Source organism: Rosa chinensis, chromosome 7, assembly GCF_002994745.2.
Source record: "Rosa chinensis cultivar Old Blush chromosome 7, RchiOBHm-V2, whole genome shotgun sequence".
Classification (NCBI taxonomy): Eukaryota; Viridiplantae; Streptophyta; class Magnoliopsida; order Rosales; family Rosaceae; genus Rosa; species Rosa chinensis.
Window position 1 is genome coordinate 23,518,564 of NC_037094.1, and position 25,056 is coordinate 23,543,619.

Below are 25,056 nucleotides of genomic sequence, written 5' to 3' on the forward strand. Positions count from 1 at the left end.
ACATGATGTGTCTTTGAGTTAGTGCTTTGGTGATCAACAACTTGAGATTTTCACTTTACTTGCACTGATGATTGATGAAAGCAATAAGAGGGTGTTTGGTCTGATGGTTCTATATTTGTACATGTATTTCCAAGTCTAAATTTAATTGTCTCATTCAATTAGAGTTGTTTGTATGTGTTTTCTTGTCCTCTCCTTTTTTTTTTTAATGTTTTTATTTTATTTTAGTAGTCTTTTGTTTCTCACTTTTTGTACAGTTCTACGTTAAGTTCATATGATTTGTGGTAAAAAGTGGTAATTTAGTTATAATAAGTGTTAATACTTCATTATTACAAGTTTTCAGAACCACTTTACTAATAAAACAACGAGTCTGTTGCTATAATAGTAAAACTTTATATATTTAAGTAAATTTGCAGTGAGTCCTTTATGGTGTAATAATGTTGTCTATATCTTGTAACTACTGTCCTTTATGAGTTATTTACTTATTTAACGATGTTTTTCCTGATTTTACGACAATTGAGGTCCAAAGTAGTAACTAAGGTTGTATTTATGGTAATTCTTTAATATTACAAGTTTGAGAACCATTTGACCGATGAGACAACGAATTGTTGTAGAAGTAGTAATCAAGCTCTTATTTGTGGTAATTTTTTATATTACAAGTCTGAGACCCATTTTACTAATGTGACAACGAATTGTTGTCAAAGTGGTAAAACTTTATGTATATGTTGTAAATGAGGCGCGAGTTCTTAATTGTGTATTAAAGTTCTATATTTTGTAATTTAATGCTTTTCTTGTGTAAATCTCATCATCCATGAGATAATTACTCGTTTGACTATGCATTTTACTATAAATTACAACAATTGAGGTATGACGTTGTAATTATGGTTGTTTTTATGATAATTACTTGAAATGTAATTCTTTTACAAAAAAAAACGATCATTTTACCACTGCTACAACAAATGTTTCATTTATATGGTAAATAATCATATTAGACCTAAAACTTTTCAAGTCCTTATTCTTGTAATCCAGTTGTTCTTTTTGTATCTAGAGTCCTTTCTTTTGTAAATTATATCATCGATGAGACATTTTACAACAAACAACCACATTGGACGTATTTAGTGATAATTATAGTTGTAATCAAAGTAATTACTACATTTACGATCTTCATTACAAGTTTTTGAACGATTTACGTATAAAACAATAAATGAATACTTAGTATGATAATTTTTTATTTTTTTTAGTACACATGTCAAATTATAAGTGGATAACCTGTTGACCTGTACAACAGGTTTCACCAACTAATTTAATTTAATATATATTTATTAAAAAGTTGATGTATAACAAATATCAACACACCTTAGACTTCCCCGTTGTTTGTAACCTAGAACCCAGCTAAATGATGCTTCTTCTTTTGATAATGATGGTAACTTGCGATATTGGGTGGTTGTGAAAATTGAACCATCAGTTATGCGTAAAGGTAAATATTTATGAAGTACTACTAAAGCCACAAGCCCACAAGTTTCCAATCTGTTCAACTCTTTTGTTCTAGACTTCTAGTCCTTCGATACATTTTTAGTCCAAGTCCAAAAGTAGTTTACCAATGTTTTAAACTAATACTATCCCCATTTCCTTTAAAATATCTGGTTCTTTGGGGAACTCGGTTTGTTTGTGAAGAAGATGCAGTTTACATGTATACTTTCTTCTTTTAAATCCATAGTTGTAACAAGATTTCAAACCAACACACTATTTTATGTTAAGTACGTTATCTTACTGTGGCAAATTCATCATGACATGTGAAAATCAATGTAATCAAACTCCCATTCTGCAACGGTTTTCTTTTTATTTTATTTCATGAAAGACAATGACTTTAGCAATCTGGTTTTTCTGAATTAATGAAGTAAACTAACAACAAATCCACAAAAAACTAAAGAAAGATGACGCAATTCGGAGAGATCAACAAAAATGATAGAGGTCGTGGCTTTGGAATTTGTCGTTCTATCTAGAAGAGTCTAAAATCTCATATATCAAAGCAGTACCTGGGGGATAAAAAACCATTATAGACAATTGATGGATGGCCAAGAAAAAAATCCACCAGTATCATCCAAGGTAGATAGAAACAGATGCATGAGTAAGAAAAGGGTTCTGCAACACTTGGTTAGTCCAAAAGTGACGAAATGCATGAGGACAGATAGATAATAATGGTTCTTCTACCACACTTGGTCCAAAGGTGACGAAAAATTTATGGTATTCTTATCTTTGTGATCAAAGAATATGAAGGATGGTAAAAAAAACATTAGCTAGCTAGCTATTGTGACCAACAAATTTATGGTATTATATTCTTCTCTTTGTGATCAAAGAATATGAAGGATAGTCAAAAAACATTAGCTAGCTAGCTATTGTGACCAACAAATCAGCTTAGCAATCAGGTTTGCGGGGCGGTAGAAAATAATAAAGTTTGTCATGTAAACATAGAACCTCAAGAAATTCTATACCATGTGGTGGAGACTATGGTGGTGGTGGAGTGCTTGGACTTCTGTTTTTTCTTGGTCAAAGAGAAAGGAACTTAAGCTGGATTTTAAAAAGACTTAAAATAGAATGATCTAATTGGTGAGGATTAATAACTACATCTAATTATTACATCTAAGAAGGGATTTTTTTTAGGCTTTGTTGTTCTTTTTAATCATTAAAAAAAATACATCCAATTTTATAATTGGAGTTGGGCTGCATGATCAATTGCTTACAATTTTGTAGGGGTGGCTGAAAATGCCGGACGTACCGAAACCGACCGGAAACCGGCCGAACCGCCGCCTTCGGCGCCGACAAATAAAGTTGCCAGTCGATCGGTACCGGTAGTACCGTACCGGAGGTAGGTGCTCGGCTCGGCAGTGGTACAGCCTATCATATAGGTTCGGTAATACCGAACCAGCCGACATAAAAGTTTTTGGTTTAATTCCAAAAACTCCCACTCTTTTGGGTCTGCCAAGAATCGAACCCTTCCAGCCTCAATGAGAATTCAAGCCACTTACCACTGGACCACAAGCTCACTTCTGATAAGTTAAGCAAAAGAGTTATATATATACACTTAATTTAAATTCATAAACAATTAAAAGGTTCTCACCTTCCATTTCTTCCATAAACATATCCGGTGTCTCTCTCTCTCTTATTTGCTATTCCTTCTTCTTCCAGAAACGACTCTCTCTCTCTCTCTCATGTTCTTCGTTCTCTCTCTCTCTCTCTCTCTCTCTCTCTCTCTCTCTCTCTCTCTCTCTCTCTCTCTCTCTTCATTTTTGATTTCTATTCTTCTTCCATTCTATTGCTTCTTCCTCCATTTTCTTCTCGTTTTCCTTATTCATTCTTCCATTTCTTCCTTCTCAGACTTGAATCAAAATCAAATCTATAGCTAAATCTCTTGATCTCGAATGAGGAGGGTCGTCGTGCCGTCGTTTTAGCCACCGTTCTTCCTCGCTGCCGGCGCTGTTGAGATAGTCGGTCGACAAACCGAAACCGACCGCAACATCGGCATACCGATTCATCGGTAACCGATTTATCGGTATCGGCAGCGGTTGTAAAAAAAGGCAAACCGATGAGTTTCGGTTCGGTAACGGTGATGGCCAAAAAATGTCGGTTACCGGTACCGAGCCAGCCCTACAATTTTGAGTTCGATTGTGGTTAATTAATTGAAATTATGTCTAAGATATATGCATAGGTGGAAAAAGCTATGGTATGTTAACATATTATGTAATCTCACCTTGAGGTGATTCTTCAATGGGAAACGACTTGCTCACAGTGAAGTGAAAAGTTATTTGGCTCTTGAAACACACATTACCATTGTAATCTCACCTTTCAGGAAATGCAGTTTAGTAGGAAAAACATTTTTGATTTAGTGATTGTAGCAGAGACCGTTTCAAATTAAGGAACTAAAGACTAAATATGTCCGATCTTTGAAACTAATAACCACCCATTACTATGTCAAATCGATAAATGGTAGATCGCTAATGATCACCTAACTACCTAGAATCAATCTAATAAGCATAGTCTTTGGCTAGCAAGCTAATTCATGGAGATACAATTCTCACGCAATAACGCATGGAATTTTGACACCAAATGCATCAATTAATTTTATGGAAAGAATTCTTGGGTAACATACGCATAAGTTTGATCTCAAAAGCAATGACAATCCTGTACTAGCTATATAAGTCGGCGACCACGGCTTCAATGTATTACCAGTTAGTTGAGCATAAGCTGAAGATTGGTGAGAGCACCATGGCCCATCGGTCTAGGAGATGCGTCAACGAGCCGACGAGGTTACTGAACGAAATGACCATGCATGCCACAAACGTTGACCGACAATTAGGGTTTAGGGCCTTTAGGTCAGGTAATATAGTTTTACGCCATAAGTATTACTTCTTCCTCAAGGCACATCAAATTTCCTTTTATGAACCTGCTGGATCTTTCATCTATCTCCCCCTAACAAACATCCATCAATGATTAATTACCTTTCATTCATTATATTTGATTTATGTACAAATACCTTTTTACACCATATCTGTATTAATATGAAAATGCGAGAGTTCGCTTACTATTCTAATCATTTTGAGACAAATTATATTTTATTTTCATAATTTGAACAGTTAATTTCATAAATTATTCCTGAAGTAGGACAGAAAATTAAATGGAAAAAAAAAAAAACACTTAAAGAACTGAAGGAAAAAAAGTCTAAAATATGCAACTGAAAATGTTTGGCAGTGAACTTGGAATTTGTATATACTTGCTATTGTGAACTTAAATAGTAGTTAACAATAAAATAAGCTCAGGTCGAGGACGAATTTACAATCAAAACAGAAAAGAAATCATACAGAATCTATGGTCTGGCAACCTCCGCATATATAAAACCATAAAACTAAAACCTTTTCATTCAAAGAAACATCTCATCACCCACAATGCCTCCAAAATAACACCATTTCAATCTCACGAAATCAATAGATTCTAATCATGTATTGAATCATGAATCTACACAAAGGAGACAGGTAAAATTTAACATATTGCAGGAACTAACAACGTGATGACTAGCTCATGCGTCTATCTGCGTGTCAACAAATCAAATTATCAACTACAAGGCAGACTATCCTGTCATACTGATTTTTTTGTCAACAATGAAGGAAGAAAAAGAAAGAAGATCATCATAACTTTGCATGTGTAAAAGTTAGGAGCAAAATTACAAACAAACAGTTCAAAGTGTAAACGAAGTTCCATCCATCTAAGCATTGGAAGACTCTACTTTCGCCTTCTTTAATTTTCTTCTTCGATTCCTTTCCAATAATGCATTCACAAAAGCATCCACAATCTGCTGGTGCAATTCGATCATGATCTCATTACGCTTCAGCTCCATCTCTATTCGCATCTTCTCAATCTCCATTGTCATTTCCATCTTCATTTTCTCCATCCTCACAAACCCTTCTCCAAACAGCATAATTGATGAAGCCAAGTCTTCAACAGGATCTACATCTCTCTTATTGGATTGAAGGTTATGGAATATAACGATGTAGGTTCGATGAATAGGCACAGGCTCATAACCCATCTCAGAAAGTCTCACAACGCCATATTGGATTGAAGGATTTAATCACGGCTGAGAAGCTGAGAAAGTCCAGGCTTGGAAAACTTCATTCCCATAATGATGACAAGAGGAATGAATCCATAGAGAGTGACGACCTTCGCCTTATTCATGGCCCACGAGCTCCACACCTTCCGGGATTGACTTGTTGATAGCTCATTCAAACCATTGGAGCCGCTGTCCGTGCCCCGGTCTGTGCCTCCAACATGCTGAGATGTAAATTCATGTAAGGGTCAGGGCTGTGATACACATTGCAGCTTGCTCTCTCATGTTTTATTGTGGCATAGAGAAAGGCCTCTCTCTTTTTATTTTATTTTATATTTTAATAATACATGTTAAACATTTATCATGACTGAGGAGAGGATAGCAACTTACATTGCCCGTAGTTTCTTCTTCTTGGTTCAGCTGGTTCATTGGGGTGGTATTATCATCATTACGTCCAATATCTTCACATTCTCTGAGTCAAAGACAAAATCAAAATTCATACAAAAGTGATTTGCCAAATGAAAGAGACTCCATACATAAATTCTTTAAAGAGGAAATAACCAGAAAAGGTGACTGAAGGAATTTACACTGGGAAGCAGAAGGCAACACTGAAAAAAGAGCCCGCAGTATCCATATAACGACTGGTTGAATCTAAAACCTTGATAATGTTTCCTTCCTCAATTCGGAATGTGGTGATATAAAGAGATTGCCGATCCATGACATCGTAATTGAAGCCACTCTGGACAAGACAAAACCGCAGGTCACCCAAATGAGTCAAGTATTGTGTTGGCATATCACAACACAGAGGGAACTGCATCCCCATGCCTGAAAAAAAATAAAAATAAAAACTTGTTCAAAAAAAAAATGGACAACAAATTTTAAACAGTATCGATCTTATTTGGACGTTAAAAAACTCAATAAATCATTCCCTTTTTTTTAAAGTATCTTATTTGACCGATGAATTTTTTTATTTTTTTGTTAAATCTGGTTAGGCATCTACCTTTAGGGATTCAGGCTGGTCTCACCAAGATTATATGGTACTTCGGTGATTCTTTTTTCTAATGAATTGATCAATTGATTTTCCTTTAGCAAATGAACAATTTTTGATTTTTAAATCAATCAACAACTCATAAGTAATAATTAGTCTTCCATAAGTCAAACTCACAACTTCCCATTTACAAATGCAAGACTTAGAACATCTTTAGCAGACTCTCTATTTTGACTCCTTAACTATTTTGGAGAGCATGTTTAGCTTTTTATATAGTTTGAGCCTTTAATTTTATTTTGGGTCTATGCCCAAAACAAATTGGACGACACACTGCAGGACCCAAATTAAATTGTGCTCATTACAAGCCTGTTAGATTCTGTAAGGCCTTTGGATTCGGTCCAGATGATAGTTAATTTCACTGCTATATAAATAGAATTATAAAACGTTTTTATTACATTTCATATTTTGCTTGTACCTCTTTGTTTTTTTTTTTCCTTTAGTTCGAAAATTTCACTTCTTCTGCCTCTCTGATTTCTTGTTATGATGGTTGCTACTGTAACCCCATCACGACCTAATGGCCCAACATAATAAATGATGGATGTTGCAAGTCTTGTTATACATGATCATGAACTCCAGACTTGCAACATCCATCATTATTATTTTGGGCTAAATACTAGTTACAACCCTAAACTTTAGAGGTAAAATCATTTCAGTCCTTGTTGTTCTAATTTCATCATTAATAAACATGCATCCATGCATTTTCAATTTTGATCCAATAGGTCTAATCCAAAGTCTTCCATTAAGTGAGTCTGTTAACTTGCTGATGTATCTCATGTGGAGCGCATAATTTATGACACGGCGATGAGATGACATGCCTTGTTAGTGTAGGAGTTTACATAGACTTCGCATGCTCTTTTTGATGATGCGTCACCTTGTGATTGAATGAGTGGGTATCATTATTAGAAATCTATCACAAATAAAATTATCACAAGGTGTGGGTATCATTATTAGAAATATATCGCAAATAAAATTATCCTTGCATGATATAAATTGTCCTCAGTTTTATATTTATACCATGCCCCTTGACTTTTCTCTTAGTCGAACTCTCTCTCAAAATTTCAAACAAAAATTCATTCACAATTTATTTTATTTTATGAGAAATAAAATATTTTTTCTAGCAATGGATAAAATTTTCATTAACTGGAGTTTTTTTGAAAATTCTCCATTCACACAACTTCTTGTGTCGTTAAAGGGAAAAAAAAACCAGCCTTCGTGCTCTACAGGCCGGATGTAGCCGGCGCTTCTGCCGCTGTGTCTCGGTCCGGGAGGGGAGCTTTGTTTTCCTCAACTTTCTTAGTTTTTCTAGTTTTTTTGCCTTCTTAGTTAGTACTGGTGTTTGTTTGAGGGTAGCAGGGGTCGAGTTGAAGATCCATTATCGCCGACTTGGTTGTTCTGAGTATAGGCAAGCCTTGTCGAGGTAAGACTAATGCGGCATGGAGGGAGGATGGCGAGATCAGAATCTTTTCGCCTTAGATCTATTCGTGGATGACGAGTGGGGTGGTCGATTGTTTGGTAATTAAGGAACCCACAGTTGGTTGCCTTTCAGGCTGGGATCCCGAGGCTCGTGTTTGGTTCGGGGTTGATCAGATCGGATCTGGTTCTTCATGGATCCAACCTGGGAATCAGTGATTTTGGATGCGGAGACTCATCTTCTGGGCTTGGAGATATTGGCGGAAGGCTGTGGATGGTGGTCCGATTAGATTGAATGGGTCGTCGGCGGCGGGCGGCGCGTGGGGGTTGTCTCTCTGCTTGGTGTTGTGGTGGGTCGACGTTTTACCCTGGTGCGGTGGCATGGTGGAGGATGGTTGGTTTAGGGTTTGGTGGTGGATGCGGCGGCCTGCAGGGTTGGTGTTCTGAGTTGGGGCAAGAGGTTGTTGGGCCGGGTTTGCGTGCTTGGGCCGCTGTCACTAGTGTTTCAGGGCTTGGTTTTGTTTTGTGGTGGTTGGGTCGGGTTAAGGTTGTAGTCTTGGTTTCGTTGGATTTGGTTTGTGGTTTTTAGCTGGTTTGTGTTAGGTCGGGTGCACTGCAAGTTGTGGCAGAGACAATCATCACTTTCGCCTTCCTGAGGGTTGTTCCTGCCTAATTTAGAGTCTGCAAAAAGTCTACCTGTGGCATAGACGAGCATTATTGGCTTTTTAGGAGGTCATTCTTGTCAGGTTTTGGGTTGGAAGCGATGGCGTTTTTGGAGTAGTGGTGGGATGACGATGTTGGATTTTCTTTAGTCCTAGGTATGACTGTCCAGCAATCCCTTTGGTCGGATTCAAAGCAACGACAAGTGTTGGCTTGGTCAATCAAATGTTGGCCAGGTGGATTCAGGGTGGGAGTTCGTGTTCTTGGTTGATTCTGCTCCAACACGTTTTGTTGTTTCTGCCAGTTTGTTTGGTGCTAGTTTAGTCTTTTTAGTTAAGTTTTTCTCTAGTCCTTTGATCCTCTTTTGTAAAGAAGAAAAAAAAAAAAGTTTTTCTCTAGTATGTTTGGAGTCGGGGCCTAGTGTGGTTTCCACAGTGCGTCAGTATAGACGTACGTCTACCTTGACGTCTAAAGTGGGAAAAGTTTCGGTTGAAGCTTTTATCTCCCATTCTCATTGTAATCTTCGTTTTTATTAATGAAGTTCTTATTTGATCAAAAAAAAAAAACTGGAGTTTTTTTGTGACTTGATTAAAACTGAAATATTTATTCATCTCCATCAAAAGTACTTAGAAACAAAATAAAATAAAAATTAAAGATGAAATTTTGTAAGTGCATTTATTATTTCAAGAGATGGGAAAATTCGTGTTAACGTATGACATGCATACAATTGCCTTAAAAGTGGTAAAATGAGTCCTCAAAATAGTAATATTAGTCCTCAAAGTGGTAACATGAGTCTTTAAAGTGGTAAATTTTCTTAGTTATCACATGAGTCCTCAAAATAGTAATATTAGTCCTCAAAGTAGTAACATGAGTCCTTAAAGTAGTAAAATTTTCTTAGTTTACCATATGAGTCCTCAAAATAGTAATATTAGTCCTCAAAGTGGTAACACGAATCCTTAAAGTGGTAAAAATAGTTGATGCATGTATGAGAAATGTTAACATACCATAGTTTTACCCCAAGAGATGTAGTATTAATATAAAAATTAAAGTTAACGAATATCATAAGTAAATATTTTGTTTGAAATTCTAAAGAATATAGTATAAATATAAAGACTGAGAAAAATTATAACATTGTGAGCACGGAAGGAATCAGGATTTGCATCCTGCGGGGGTCCAATTATAAGTTTGCAGATATAACAATAATATTTTGGTAGGTCTTTTTATTTTGAAAAATTAAAAGAGTTCTTTAATCAAAACCACCCTATCATGTAAAGTATTTCATCATTAAGAAAAATTTATTGAATATTCAACAGTAAACTAAATTGTTGAAAATTTATTATTGCCAATGAATATACCACGCCCCTTGACTATTCTCTTTGGTACAGTAAATCAATAATGATATGAAAAATTATTATTGCCGATGAAATCCAAGTATATCAATTAAATTTCAATTGTAATGAGTCGTTACATGGTTAATGAGTTTTAATTTTGCCATGCTCATCCATTGTCATACCAACATCGGCCCGAGACTGAAGATGGCATGGCGTGCTTATTGAAACAAAAACTAGACCTACAGTTTCAATACAATACATAACGAGCCAGATAGGCTAGGCTCGGATGTGATCAAATGTGGACTTCATGGAGTTCTTGCCGCGTTGGAACCAGTAATACCAGCATATCGGCCGGAGATTGAAGATGGCATGGCATGATTATTAATACTAAAACAAACATAATGAAGTGCAACAGTTTCAATACAACACATAACGAGCTAGATAGGCCGGCTAGGCTCGGATGTGATCAAATGTGGACTTCATATAGTTCTTGCCGCTTTGCTGAAGTTGTATGTATTCCTTGTAGTTCATTGCAAGGTACTTTGGAGCTTGGCCTTCTCTTTCACACAACTCTGGTGCTGGTGCGATAATTGTATCCACAGACGGTCCATGTGGTATGGCTATCGATATTCTTGTAGCTTTGTTGTTCACGGTGGCGCGATGCATCACACTCTTGTACTTGCCATTTGTAAGAATCTGCAGAAATTTTACAAATTAAATTAGATTTAACAGAGGCTAGAAACAATCACCAATCTTATGGATGTGCCGGTGATAGTTACAATAGATATACGTACAGAAGTACGACTGTACGAGCTAGACTACGAGACTAAGAAAATTTCAAGTAGTACCTGCATTTGATCCGCAAGGTTAACAAAAAAGCCATTCTTAGGGCCATTGACAGTGAGCCATTTTCCATTGTGCTCGACTTGGAGGCCATTCATTTCATTTTGGATGAGGAGAGTGACTAGACCATGATCGGTATGATGGGGTATACCAATGGCATGTTCAGGCTGAGGACAAGGTGGGTAGTAGTTCCCCGCTAGCATTTGTAAGCCGCGATCCATGTTCATTGTGTTGTATATGTAGTCCGGCCCCAAACCCAAGCTTTCCGATATTGCTCTCGTTATTTCTAAGGCTACTTCTCGGCTTCTTTTGCTAAACTCCAGCGAAATTTCACTAAAACAAAAAAACATAAAAAAGGAAATCATCAACAATTGAAAATTAGGAGTAACAGAATGTTCTCTTACTACACAAATTATGAGACTGTGAACTTGATTGGATCATTAGTCAATTATTGTATGATCCAAACTCACAGTATGATTTAATTGACAGATTATAGTCCAGTAAGAAATTATTATCCTCAAGAGTTAGTTATACCTGAAGCTAGCCGGTTTGTAGAGGGAGTAGAACTCTGGATGTGTTCGGACCTTGAAGAAGTCTCTCCATAGAAGTACTTTGTCCAACGCAAGATTATAGCTCGTGCCATACTTGAACATCTCAAGCACATCATTTCCTGATTTAAACTCCCTCTTCTCCTCGTCTGGAAGACGGAAAAATCCATGACATGCGTCAATCATCGCCTTCATTAGGTTCTCTGGTACTCCGTGGTTAATTGCCTGATATCAAGTGAAGTTAAAAGAGGATTAGCATCTTGAACAAAACATCCATGTATAACAAGAACCAAAGCTTATATATTAGTTAACATACAATGAAGAAGCCCCATTCTTCACAAATTTTGACAAGATCGCCAACGATTTTTGCGCGCTCGTCAGGAGAACCAGAGGTGAGAAGAGACATATCAACAATGGGAATAGCAAACTCAGGGTCATTAGGATCAGCTTCATCATTGGGGTTTATGTTGAAGGCATATGCAGAAGGCACAGAGTTGAGAGCTGGTGACTCAGCTAGTGATTTGATGCTTGTGACATTTGATGTCTCCTGGGCTTGAGCAACTGCAGCCATCTTGAGATTGTGGTGATGGAAGTGACTACTGAGTAATATGTGATCGAAGAAGAGAAAGAAGAGTGTTGAATTGGGTTGTTGTTTTGGAATGAAAGAAAGAAATGGTTCCCATTTATAAGAGTAGTCAAGCAGAAGTGATATTGAATTATAAATGTGGTCAAAATCCTCCCGCTAAACATAGAATTTCTAGATTCTTTTAGATAAGTTAATTAATTAAGTGGAATAGCCTACCACATGGGACTACACGTGATTGAAATTGATGCATGCATGTAAAATACTTCTACATAACGTATAGAATATTAGAATAAGTACACTGTATCTATGTATGGTACGTGCCAACGAGATCATGAAGAAAAACGTGCCAACGAGATCATGAAGAAATGAAGAAATCTAAGCTTTCATCGTGTAATATAATTAATTCTAATTGAGCGAGTTTGTTCAAGTAAATTAGGGTCTATTGTTTAGAAATAGTCCGATTCAAATATAATTATTTTCGTGAAGTAACTCGTAACTGATAATCCAAATTCGCTAACTTCATGTCGGATTCGGATTGTATTATATGTATCTACATTGTGTCAATTAGTATGTGTGTGTATACATAATAAATGTCCAGATATTAGTTAGGGTCTGGTTTTTCAAGTCACTGAATTGATGACCCTTTTTTTAAGTCATCTCATGGCCAAAATCATAAGTCATCTCATTACCAGATATTAGTTAGAGTCTGGTTTTGTATGTCACTGAATTGACCAAGATCATACTGATCGCATGCATGCATGGGAAAGTAAAGTCCAATTTCTGCAACGCATGCAAAGTCCCATTTCTGCAACGATTTTCTGTTTCATTTTAATACTTTTGTACTATGAGAGACTATCACAAATCACAATAGCCGCATATTTTTGAGTCATATTTCAACAGAATCATAGCCACTAGAGCAACTAGCTAGAGGAAACGCGTGACAATTTGGACTTCCAATTTCCAAAGCATTATTACACAATTCTTATTCAACCTGTAAAACAAACCGGTCTTAGCAAATGATCTCGACTAAGTATGAAAGGAAGACCATTCAATAAACCAATAATAAATTGAGAAATATAAACTTGAATCTCGACAAGATCAAGAATCAGAAAAGACTGGTCAAAATTGGCCTGTGGAAAAAGTCTAGAATGTTGATTTCATTCTGAAAGACTAAAGTTTGGTTACGTATATTCAATTAGGTGTTTGCACGAGAATTATATCAACTTAGTTAGGGTTCTGAAATATAAGATCTATATATGCAGCTTCGAGGCCAAAGTTATATTTTTCTGTGATAAGAGAAACATGCATTATTCAAACTGTACATATATGTGCTCACACTCATAGATATATTACAAGAACATACAAATGAACTCAATCTAATAGAGATGATTAAATATGCATGTAATATGTTTAGAGCGAGGCTGCGAGAGAGCTCTAACAATCTCTCAAGGATGTCAAGACAAAACGGCAGGAGTCTTCCGAGTAGGAAGATCTCGAGTTTACCTTTAGGACGGTGTTTAGGTCAGCGAGGATGTTTTCTAGGAGTAAACGGCCCTTTAGGAGATTTCTTTCGTAAGGTTGGAATTTTCGTAACAATTATAGGAAGCAGCTCATAGGGAATTTTCAGGACTTCACGATGTGTGAGGTCAATGAGAAGGCGATGCGGAAGTTTAAAACCGAAGGGAGAGAAAGCAGCAGGATCGTCTTCCCCATCGGCTTGCACTGCAACAAGCACAAGTAAAATCAATGTCATCATCATCTGTCTTCATAACAATCCTCATAGTCATAGATGACGCTCCTTCTCTCAACAAACTAGTTTTTACTTTTTACAGTGGTACTTGTCCCGAAACTTTAGTAATTTGTATTCTTTCTTTTTCTTCCGGGTTATTTTATGAGGAAATTCAGGAGGCAAAATTAGCCATGTTGGATAGGATTCAATCCCTAAATTACTTCTACACCTGACACAAGAAAATGGCTGTGTCATATATCTTCTATAAGTTTACCATCATAGTGTCGTTCTTTAGTTCATAGGGGAATAGGGTTCATGATAATTAAAGAAACATATCCGTTATTTTTCTTAATCTTTACCTACCAAGTTTTCGTTTTACCATTTATCACTTGGCACAGCCCAAAAAAAGCAACTGTTTTTTTTTTTTTTTCGATTAAGAAAAACAATTACAAGCACAACCACCCTTAAACTGATCAAACTAGAACGCAGAGCTCGCAAAGAGAGGAAGACTGCCAAACCAAGCACAAACGGAAGAATAGGAGCGGCCTAAATTAGCTATATGATCAGCCAAAAAATTGTCCTCACGCCACACATGCAAAAACGTTGCAGACTGAAAATGCGAGGCCAACTAACTAACGGATGTCCTGGATATTGAATTGGATCCTCCAAGGAGTTGATATACAGCTATTCAGAGCATCGATGAGGAGTTGGATCACCTTCCACAAACAGAGGTTGAGAAGTAATATGAGAAAGTTGAGCTAGACCTGACATCCAAGGAGCCAAGTTTCTTACAAAGAGCCAACAGAAGGTGGCCAAGAGAACCACGGACAACAAAACCAGCAGCTGCTGGCTGAGGAGGGATAACAGCCATCAAAGATCAGCTTCAGAGTGGAAGGAAGGGGTGGCTGCCAAACAAAAGAAACTGTTACAAAATACGATTTGAACCGTACAATGAAGAAGAAGAAGTCTCTGTCATATGGTCTCAGGTGTGGTGAGGGTTACGCATACAATTAGAAAAGAAAAAGAAAAACAAGAATCTTGTCAAAATGAAGTAATTTGATTTGACAAATGTACTAACTTATAAAACTTGAATCTGGAACACAGAACTACCAACTCATTAGAACGAATATGAATGTTAAAGCATTGTTCTTCAAGGCATAGTTATCCTGTTATGCAGTTCTGTAATTTACCAACAGATTACACAGCATAAACGAACTTTATCTAAACAAAGGGAAAAGAAAACAAAGGAGAACTTGCAAAAAGAAAAGCTTAAATCCGAGTTGTCACAGCTCCATCTTAAAATCACATGACAATGCTTCTGGTTGCTTTCCCATAATATGCGTGCTAAAGCTCATCTACATCTTCACAAACCCTTCTCCAAACACATAATTGATGAAACCCTCTCTCCAATAATCACCCTTTTCTCAGACCAACAAACCCATACCTCCTTCGAAGAAGGTGAATAACCCATCCAATTTTGAAAACAACAATCTCACAATCTATAATTCTCAAATGGACCTCCGGATCAGGGTCTTCCCTTATTTTACAACTGTTGAGCACAAAGGATGAATGAACCAAATTCTCATACCCAGAGATCTGACAGAAAACCTGGCCACTAGCACCAGCATTTCCTTGTCCAGCAATATGCACAAAAAAGTAATAAAAAAATAAAAAACAGGTAGAAGGTTGAACTTTCCACAACTTTATATGAATACTCCAACCCTACCTCCAGTTCAGTGCCTCTGTTTACTGATATGGAGCCTAAACCAAAGTAGACTAAAATTTTCATTCCCTTTATGGTTCCACTTCTAGTTTGTTTCTATATTTTTCCGTCCTCATTAATCTTAGCCTTTCATGTTCTACAAATAAGATCACTGGTCATTCTTTAACAAACAAAAACGTACCAGTGGAGAACCAAGCTTGCAAGGAACAAGACTTTAAGAAAACCAACATTGACAGTCCCCAATAGGACACCGACACCTCCTGATGCAAACCACTAAAAGTTGGAAGGCTTCAAGCCTTCAAATGACAATAGGCTTTTGGTCCCTTTTAACCTCACCACACCTGCACCATATAACACCCCGCAACATGATCTTGTTAAAACTAGCACATGAACTAATGGAATCAAGACAACTTCAGACTACGAATGTGGAGGTAGCAGAATCAGTAATTCTGATTCTATTGTTAGGGGCATCCATCATCATTTATAACATCAACAAATGATATATTACTGTAGTTCCAAATTGGGCAACATAACATGCAGAGGTAAGCATGTGTAGCAGAATAATTCCATTAGAAATATAATGGAAAGGAGACCAAAAGGGTTACGTGTCACAGAATAAATCTTGGACATGCATATGTGATGCATCTAAAAGTACGCATGAAACTAGGTAAGCTTTTTATTGTTAGAAAATAGTGAGATAGTTCCTCAATATACCAATTAACATGTTTCAGACCTTTGAACAGACACAAAAAGAAAGTAGTAAAATCTACCAACTTAACAGAATCAGCAGCACAACAAGTTTTAGTTCGCAAGGTACATCCCAATATACAGCACAGTATACAGAACATAGACAGTTTTATGTAATTGAAAAGAAAAAAAAAAACAAAAACAAAAGTGAGGAAGGCCATGCATAGTTAGCATACTCAACGAAAATTGAAATAAAACTCATAGAAAAAAGACCTAACCTGTTGTTTGTTTCCACCATCAAGGAATCAGGTGTTCTCCTTGCTTTCCAATTACACATTAACACAAAGCTACCACAATCTGTTTCTGTGATTCCATTATGACCAGATTTTGCTTCATCTCATCTCCATTTGCATCTTCACAATCCCTTGGGCCATTGCCATCTTTGCAAACTTTTAATTCACTGCTCAATGTCTCAACGAACACCCATCCTCTTTCACCCATTATCCCCACCAAAATTCATTAACTAAGAATCGCTTACAAAAGGCTGGAACTTGGTTTTTCTTACGCTATACATGAACACCATCCTTTATCCAAAACCTACCTTCAAACTCGATGCCTTTACTTGTCAATCGATCAGGGGCTCCCACACCAAAAGTAGACTACTTCCATATGCGGTATGGAGCCGGATCCGCTCTATATTATTTCTGTCTCTCCTTGTAAATCAGAGCCTTTCAAGTTCTTAAAGTAAATTCAACCAAAAGCGAAGCTCTTAAATTAATAATACTGGTCATTCTCAAGAAAAATAAATCTTACCATCAGAGAACTAAACCCTGCACGAAACAAACTCTCTGAGGAAATCCAACACAGACAATAGTCAATTGGCCACTCATACCAATAATAACCATTTCCTGATTCAAGCAAATGAAAGTTGTAATGCTTCCGAAGTTAAAATGCCTTTGGATCGCTTATCACCCAGCCACTCCACAACCAAACAATACTTGCAAGTTGCAACACGATCTTGTTAAATCTCACACTCATGAAATAATGGAAAGACAACTTACAAACATAGAGGTGGCCGGCATTTGCAGTTGTGATTCTATTGTTCGGTGTATCAATCGCCCTTTGTAATATCATCGATAATATAAATGACTGTTTGTAGTTGTGATTCTGTTGTTAGGTGTATCAATCCTATTTGTAATATCATTGATGATATTAATTACTGTTTTTAAGGTTATGGCACAACAAATATCAGGAGGTTGAAAGTCAAGGGGAAGAAAAAAAAAATTATCTTTAAGAAGTTATTGTTTTGTATTGTAATTACTCCTATCATGGCAGTATTAATCTGAAATGTGATAACAGTTCATTCAGTATAACACTAATCTGAAGATATGAAGCAAACATAGATGAAGGTAGATACAACAAGGAGTTATGTCATATAAAAGTTATTTGAGGCCTTATGCACTCTCTAAGGAATCACTTAACTATACATGTTGAATAATTCCAAATGTTTTATTGAATTAAATGCTCCTGAGGTCATTAAAACTGAGGCTTTTTGCCTCGACGGACAGTTTCAGAAGCCATTTTGTCACTTAAAGTCTCTAACTAACCAAAGGTATAGTCTGAGGTTTCTTTCCTAGCATTAGCCTTCCATCATCATTATACTTTGTAATATATGATATAACCTAAACATACCTGAAACTCTGTGCAAACTACCATGTCATCCTATATGGTGAATTAGGATCATTGATTTATGATAGACCAATTAAAATGGAAACGAAGCTTGCACCATACCTTCAAAGTCGTTCATTGCTACTAGCCACAGCTTACTTTAACTTAATCAGTAAAAGTATACTTTTATGGTAAAACAACAATCTCTCTACCCTTCTCTCAACTACTGCTTAACTAAAAGTAATGGATTACAACACCTATGCCTAGGCCATTATGAGGGAAGAGATAAGAGTCCATTTGGCATCTTAATGAATTCCTCTATTGTGGAATTCCAGTGACATTCACAAGAAGCCTTTTCGATTTGCCTCAGTTGTAATTGTATTATTGTATTTCATTGATGAAGTATATCATTTTCTATGAACTCATGCATGTATCAAGGAAACACGTGAATAAACTCGCATATTCATAAACTGTGAATGAACTTACAGATACTCGAGAAATTCTTGAAATATTCATGCAAGTATAACCATGATTTGATTCATAAATTTGATGTACTCATGCTCAGATTGTAATGTGGGAACAATACAATGTATCTTCCAAATTCCTGAAATCCCTAAACATTATTATTGCCCCAAAGGTACCATCTACCAGTATACTTTCATGGACACACACTAATCATTCAATAACCTCTCAAGGATGACATTTACAAGGCTCTAGTGAGTCTCAGGCTGAAGCTTTCTACATCAAATCACTACCTAGGTACTGTTTCCAATAGTTCCCTTCAATATTTTTACTTTTATCTGAAAGGCATGAATTGAGATGCGGCTGCAGCCATCCTAGAGAAACTAACTAAAATTCTTCTTCTTTTTATGTAGTCTATAGAATTACTTGGAGATATTCTTTGGGCAAAGAATACGGCATGTCATGGTGAGTTTTATTTTAATGTGTAGTACCAAAATGGTAACACAACATGCAAAATATCTGACAAGAGAATACCAATGTTTTGGACATAATGCAATCAATAAACTGCTCAGGTGCCTAATTTTAGAAGATGTCTCCAAAAGGGACAGTAGAAGAGTTAAACACAAAACAACTTAGACAGGCACATAAGTGAAATATGACAGTACGTAATTGAAACCCAGAAGCACTATATTGTTAGAAAATTGGTATATATTGCAATAAATCTACCACCTTACATGTTTCAAACGTTCCATCCGAGTCATTAGATACAAAAAAGAAACTAGCCAAATCTGCCAGCTCAAAAGTAATAACAGGCATGATTATTAACCCCAAAAATCTTACTTCTTGTTAAAACCAGAGAACCCTCTTCTTCGAGGCACATCATCCTAGTACACATTTCTCGTCATTTACCTACGGATTACACAAATGACGCAAAGTTAGCACAATCTAAAACAAAACAGAAAGACCATGGTACTTTAGCATGCTTTTAAAAAAGACCTTACAGCATGAACAACTACGCCGCAGCTCCATCTAGGAATCAGTCGACAAGGCCTTCATCTTCCTCTTCTTCTTCTTCTTGCTGTCCAACAATGCACTGACACAAGCATTCACTATCTGCTGCTGCGATTCCATAATAACCTGAGTTTGCTTCATTTCCATGTCCATTTGCATCATCACAATCTCCCTAGCCATCTCCATCTTCCTCTTCTCCACCTTCATATACTTCTCTCCAAGCAACTGAATCGAAGAAACCATCTCTTCAACCGGATCAACCTCTCTAACACTCCTCAACAAACCCGAACTCCCTCCCAAATCGTTAACACCAACACCACTAGACTCCACTCCTCCGAATTTTCGAAGAAACCCTGAGCTTTCATTCTTCTTCAACTTCATCTTAGGATTAAACAAAGGCGCCAAATTCCTATGACCTAATGATTTCACAGGAAAACCAGCATCACCACCACCACCACCACTCCGTACATCAACAAATTCATCCAAATCAGCTAAAAACCTAGAACTCGAATTCCCCTCACCTTTACGGGCCGTGTGGATCGGCTTCTTACCAGACTCGCCTTCCAATTCCTCCATAAACCGATACAAAGCCCAAGGCGAGAACCGACCGGGTCGGGTCGAGGCCCGCTGCTTCTCGGAGCGGTACCGTTTGCGGAGCTTCTCGATCTTGTTGTGGCACTGCGCGGCGGTCTTGGAGGGGGAGACGAGGGGGAATTGGGCGGCGAGGGTGGCGGCGACGTCATCCCAGTCGTTGGCTTTGAGATTGGTGCGGCCGAGGGAGGACCACTTGTCCTTGAAGACGGAGATGAGGGCTTGGGCCTCGTCGTCGGTCCAGCACAGCGGCGGGAAGCGGCGGCGGGGAGTGGGTGAGGACATTGGGGGTGTAGGTTAGGAGAAGAAAAAGAAGGGAAGGGAGGCGTAGGTTAGGAGAAGAATGAGGGTTGTGATGGTGGTGGTGGTGGGTGGTCGTTGACATTGGTTAAGGCAAGAGAGAGAGAGAGGTGGGGAATGCTAGAGTGCGCAGGTGGGGAGGAGTGGGCACGCTCTCAAGGTCACAACCACTCCCCGTCACTAAAGACCAATACGACGACGCCACCGCTGTGCTGTGCCCACACAGCTACCGAATGTGTGGGGTTTGGAATACAAAGCGCACCTTCCGCCGAGAGGGCAATATTGGTATTTTACCAGTTCTAGGGGTAAATCGGACATTGCATTGATCATGTGCACCTTAGTAGGAACTAGTATAAAAAGAGTGAACCTGACGTGAATCGAACACGCAACCTTCTGATCTGGAGTCAGACGCGCTACCATTGCGCCACAGATCCATTGCTGACAGTTCTCTGTACTATCACTACATTGCTCTTCAGTGTTTCCAAACCTTCATCTGCAAGGCATGAACATTTTTCTCATGTAATTGGCTTAAACCAATCTAATATGACCACCAGACACTTTTCTCAGACCCAAAAAAAAACCAGATACTTCTCTCAAAATGATATTCTTGATGAAACATAAATGGGATGTGTTATCGGTGTTGTGTGCAATTCAGCCAAAATTTGCTATCTCAAGTGTTAATAACAAACAAAATGCCACTCAAAAATGGAACATCTCAGGCCATATCATGGTTTAATCCATTACAAACATACACAAGGAAGAGGATAGGTAGGTCGCCAAAGGCCTCTCTAGAAGCCATTGGTTTTTAATACCAGCTATTGTATATAATAGGTAATCAATGTCAGACTCTCAACTTAAGATTCATCCTTTTTGGGTTCTCAAACTTTTCATATATCTGTTATGGTTATGGATTGATAACCAAGGTGAAAGAGAGAAAGAAAACCATCAAGGCGCAAACCTTTCATGTTCACGAAAATGTCATTATCCTTACAAGACCCTTTTCCCAACTCAGAACTCCGAAAATAAATAAACCTAAATCCAAGGACCAACAACTCGATTGTAGAAGCTTACGCTTGAGCACTGCCATTCATCTGATAATCAGTCCTAGATGATTTTAACCTGTCTTTCCTCAGCCTATCTGATATTAAAAAGGCCAACTCAAGCGACTGCGATGCATTCAGTCTGGGGTCACAATGTGTGTGATAACGGGAGTTCAAGTCACTGAAGGTTACAGTCTTTGACCCTCCAACGCACTCTGTCACATTCTGCCCAGTCATCTCCAGATGCACTCCTCCAGGATAGCTCCCTTCTTGGTCATGGACGTCAAAGAAGGCTCTCAATTCAGCCTGAGGCAAAGAGTATCACCACCACATAATCAATACACGGATTAGTCACTCAGATGGTGATAAAATCATACAGGATGACTAGAGTTTTATTTCCATTGACTGTACTTACCCTGATTGCATCAAATGGCCGTGTCTTGAGCCCACATGGAGCCTTTATGGTGTTCCCATGCATGGGATCACTGACCCATGTAACAATAAGCCCTGCCTGGCGCACAGCTCTGATCAAGTGGGGGAGCTTTATCCGCATATTATCTGCTCCCATCCTGGTAATTATTGTCAGCCTACCAGGTCTGTTGTGAGGGTTAAGAATCTCACACAGTTTCACAAGCTCATTTGGGTCCATCTTATCACTCACCTGCACAGTTCAAACATTAGTACCTAATTTAGGCAAACAATTTTGGAACATTCTTTGCCTCTTACAAACCACAGTTCCGTATTGTCAAATTGATGTCAAAAACAAGACTCAAACTACTATTTCATTCAACTCATTCAAATCTTTTATTGCTTCTTTGTATTCTAGAAGTAACAAACAATTTACCTTAATGCCAAGAGGATTGGATACACCACGAAGGAATTCAACATGTGCCCCATCCAATTGTCGAGTCCTCTCCCCTACCCAAAGCATGTGGGCAGAACAATCATAATAACGGCCAGTTGTGGAATCCTCCCTAGTCAAGGCCTGCTCATATGGTAAATGGAGGCATTCATGAGATATCCAAAACTCAATTGTATTCATGATTGGATTGTCACCAGTAACCCCAGCAGCACTAAGGAATCCAATAGCTTCATCCACTCGCTGTGCAAGTTCCATGTACCTATTTTCAAACAGATAAATTTATTACAACACAATATAACTCGTTGGAGATGTGTATGCTAACAATTGTTTCCCTCCAAAATTTCAGTACTAGGGAACATGATGATAGAAAGTCTGGTCACATATATAACAACCTAAGTAGAAACTTCAACATTTCTGACTACACCCATCTTGTTTATCAGATGAAATTTATTGTGGCAAATAACACTGGAGGAGCTTTAATTAAATGGCAAGAAGAAAACTTGAGCAAACTGTAGTATTGTTGCAATAGCAGCAATACATAAGGATCATAACAGTTTAGACCACTCAAATGGTGGTGCTAAGTAACTCTGAGGAAATAGAAATTTCCTGCTTGTACTTGTAGCTTTTTGTGTCAGCCAGAAATACAACATGGCCAGAAAGGCCAGGCTAAATGGAAGAAAACCAATAGATAAATCTTGAAAGTATCAGATGAATGTTGAGCTTTGTCATAAAACAGATACCTGTTCGCTTGCTCGCTATGCTCTACGAAGTCAAGATTCCAATCTGAGACTCTCTGCATTGCAGCATAACCACCAGTGGCAAATGCTCTAAGGAGATTCAGTGTGCCAACAGATTGGAGGTATGCTCTCAGTAACCTTTGTGGGTCTGGTATTCTAGATTTCTCATCAAAAGCATCACCATTGATATTGTCTCCCCGATAACTTGGGAGCTTCACACCATCTCTAGTCTCAAAATCATCAGACCTAGGCTTTGCGAATTGGCCTGCCATTCTCCCAACCTGTCATAAAAAATAAATATCATATTAGAGCACTTTTCAGTTGTCCGTGTAATCAATCACTGAGCCCCTAGTTAATGACAACGTTGCAAAGCACGCACAGTTAAACATGTGAGGCCGTTTAGAATTTGAATCTTGGATCATCACATAAAAAATTTGACATAATTTACTTTATACTTTATCAAACCAGGTAGAGACCTGCATGTGATCATTTTCATGGGCATGTACTCCTGCACACATAGGCTAAGACACAAGAACTACTTGATGAAGTCACTAATTACCCAAATCACCAACACGAGAAGCAAACTCAGAAATGTTTTTTTTTTTTTTTTTCACTTTTCAAAATAGTAAAAGGGAAGTGCAGTATTCTATACCAAAAAGAACCATGATGCAAGAGAGAAACAAGACCGAGGAAACAAAAAAAAACTATATTACGTTGAAATGATTTTAAAGTAGAGTTATAAGTTCAAAAGAATAATCCAAACAAAAGGGTTTGATATTATTAGAAGCCTGAGATAATGCACATCATCCTGGCAATTACCAGACAATATCTAATGCAAGGATAGGTGCAATCAAATCCTCAGAGTTCAACAGGCAGGGTAGAACTACAAATTTCCTATCATTACATTGTCATTGTTCATTAAACTTGAAGAATTCCATCATAGCACCTTGTACACTATACTCTCTAATTCTAACTCTCCATGACCAATCTATCTGAACACACAGAACAACAAACCTTCTATCTCGTAATGCTCCTCTCTAGGAACCTAAGAAAAAAATATTCAAAGAATCTAAAAGACAACCGTGAACTCAACCATCATCGTTCAGTGCATGCAGACAACCCAATACAAGATTCAAATGGTTCATGTCATTCCTGTATATTCCCAGCTACCAAAATAGTCATTTAGGAGATGATTTTTCAGTCAGAATCTAATTAACATGATAGCGAGAAATCAAAACAGCAAGAAATGTATTGAATTTTCTGTCAATTTTTTTTTTAAAAAAAAAAAAACAAAACAAAACAAATTAGGCACATTATCCAAGAGCATCTAAAATCCCAATTCAACACTAGACAAAATATAATTGTTCATGTTGGAAGAGCAAGAAGCAAAGGACCTTGATGACGGGCATTTGGGCCCCATAGATGAGAGTGATGGCCATCTGCAAGAAGACTCTGAAGGTATCCCTAATGTTATTAGCATTAAACTCCTTGAAACTCTCGGCGCAATCACCTCCCTGAAGCAAAAAGGCCTCGCCTTGAGCCGCCTTTCCGAGCAAGGTCTCCAGCCTCCTCGCCTCTCCGGCGAAGACAATTGGCGGGAAGGTCTCGAGGGTGGTCAACACGGTCCGGAGCTCGTCCGGGTCCGGGTAAACCGGGAGCTGATGGGCCGTCCTGGATTTCCATGAGTCCACGGCCCAGTCGGAGGGCCCGGCGGTGGAGGAAATTGCGGAAGGGGAGGAGGAGACGGCGGAAATTGTGGGTTTGGGGTTTTTGGAGAGAGTGAAGAGTTTGAAATGGGTTGTGGGTTTGGGGGTGGTGGTACGGGAGAGGAAGGGGTTTGGGGTGGTGAGAATAGCAGAGCCTGCTGCTGAGGCGGCGGCTGTGGCTGTCAGAGACATATCTGACTGGAGATATTTGTGTTGCAGGAGAGTGTCAGAATGTGATGATGATGGATAGGAGAAGAATGGATTTGAAGAAGGATCTAATCCTTCTCAGTCTCTTTTCATGGGTAACGTACCCGCACCGATGTTACTTGCGACGCGCGTGACGAGGTGGCTAGAGAAGACGACGTCGTTTTGAGATAGTGTGGTCATAGTTTGCTTTGTTTTTTTAAATCATCAGTCGAATTTTTGACATGGACTCCACGTAGTTTTACGTTACATTTGTACCATTCAACCAAGCACTCATGAATCGAAATGGTATCGGTTTCTTTTTAGTTCTTATACAC

The 25,056-nt window shown here is 38.0% G+C and overlaps 4 protein-coding genes and 1 non-coding gene across 7 annotated transcripts; all 5 read right to left on the minus strand.

Moving 5' to 3' along the window:
• Window positions 1-5,584: 5,584 nt before the first annotated feature.
• Window positions 5,585-6,405, minus strand: LOC121050375. Its single transcript, XM_040510079.1, has 3 exons — window positions 6,181-6,405; window positions 5,984-6,065; window positions 5,585-5,817 (listed from the first exon to the last, which is right to left on the minus strand). Exons 1-3 carry the CDS (start codon window positions 6,384-6,386, stop codon window positions 5,614-5,616), a joined length of 492 nt encoding a protein of 163 aa, XP_040366013.1. The 5' UTR covers window positions 6,387-6,405; the 3' UTR covers window positions 5,585-5,613.
• A 3,686-nt stretch (window positions 6,406-10,091) lies between these two features.
• Window positions 10,092-12,098, minus strand: LOC112178988 (2-oxoglutarate-dependent dioxygenase 19). Its single transcript, XM_024317273.2, has 4 exons — window positions 11,750-12,098; window positions 11,420-11,658; window positions 10,891-11,218; window positions 10,092-10,738 (listed from the first exon to the last, which is right to left on the minus strand). Exons 1-4 carry the CDS (start codon window positions 12,002-12,004, stop codon window positions 10,493-10,495), a joined length of 1,068 nt encoding a protein of 355 aa, XP_024173041.1. The 5' UTR covers window positions 12,005-12,098; the 3' UTR covers window positions 10,092-10,492.
• Window positions 12,099-18,976: 6,878 nt separating this feature from the next.
• Window positions 18,977-20,658, minus strand: LOC112178708 (trihelix transcription factor ASIL1). 3 transcript variants are annotated; one of them, XM_024316902.2, is made up of 3 exons: window positions 19,821-20,658; window positions 19,290-19,715; window positions 18,977-19,197 (listed from the first exon to the last, which is right to left on the minus strand). In XM_024316902.2, the coding sequence occupies exons 1-2, from the start codon at window positions 20,173-20,175 to the stop codon at window positions 19,318-19,320; spliced, it is 753 nt and encodes a 250-aa protein (XP_024172670.1). In that variant the 5' UTR covers window positions 20,176-20,658; the 3' UTR covers window positions 18,977-19,197; window positions 19,290-19,317. The 3 variants fall into 3 exon arrangements, with proteins under 3 accessions (XP_024172670.1, XP_024172669.1, XP_024172668.1); XM_024316901.2 differs by having other exon boundaries at window positions 19,285-20,658; XM_024316900.2 differs by having other exon boundaries at window positions 19,290-20,653.
• Window positions 20,553-20,624, minus strand: TRNAW-CCA. The gene has a single exon. It is a non-coding gene; the product is annotated as a tRNA-Trp (tRNA).
• A 229-nt stretch (window positions 20,659-20,887) lies between the features above and the next one.
• LOC112178968 (phospho-2-dehydro-3-deoxyheptonate aldolase 2, chloroplastic) lies at window positions 20,888-24,809 on the minus strand. The gene is made up of 5 exons (XM_024317252.2): window positions 24,224-24,809; window positions 22,833-23,110; window positions 22,075-22,351; window positions 21,646-21,891; window positions 20,888-21,536 (listed from the first exon to the last, which is right to left on the minus strand). Exons 1-5 carry the CDS (start codon window positions 24,725-24,727, stop codon window positions 21,258-21,260), a joined length of 1,584 nt encoding a protein of 527 aa, XP_024173020.1. The 5' UTR covers window positions 24,728-24,809; the 3' UTR covers window positions 20,888-21,257.
• Window positions 24,810-25,056: the final 247 nt, after the last annotated feature.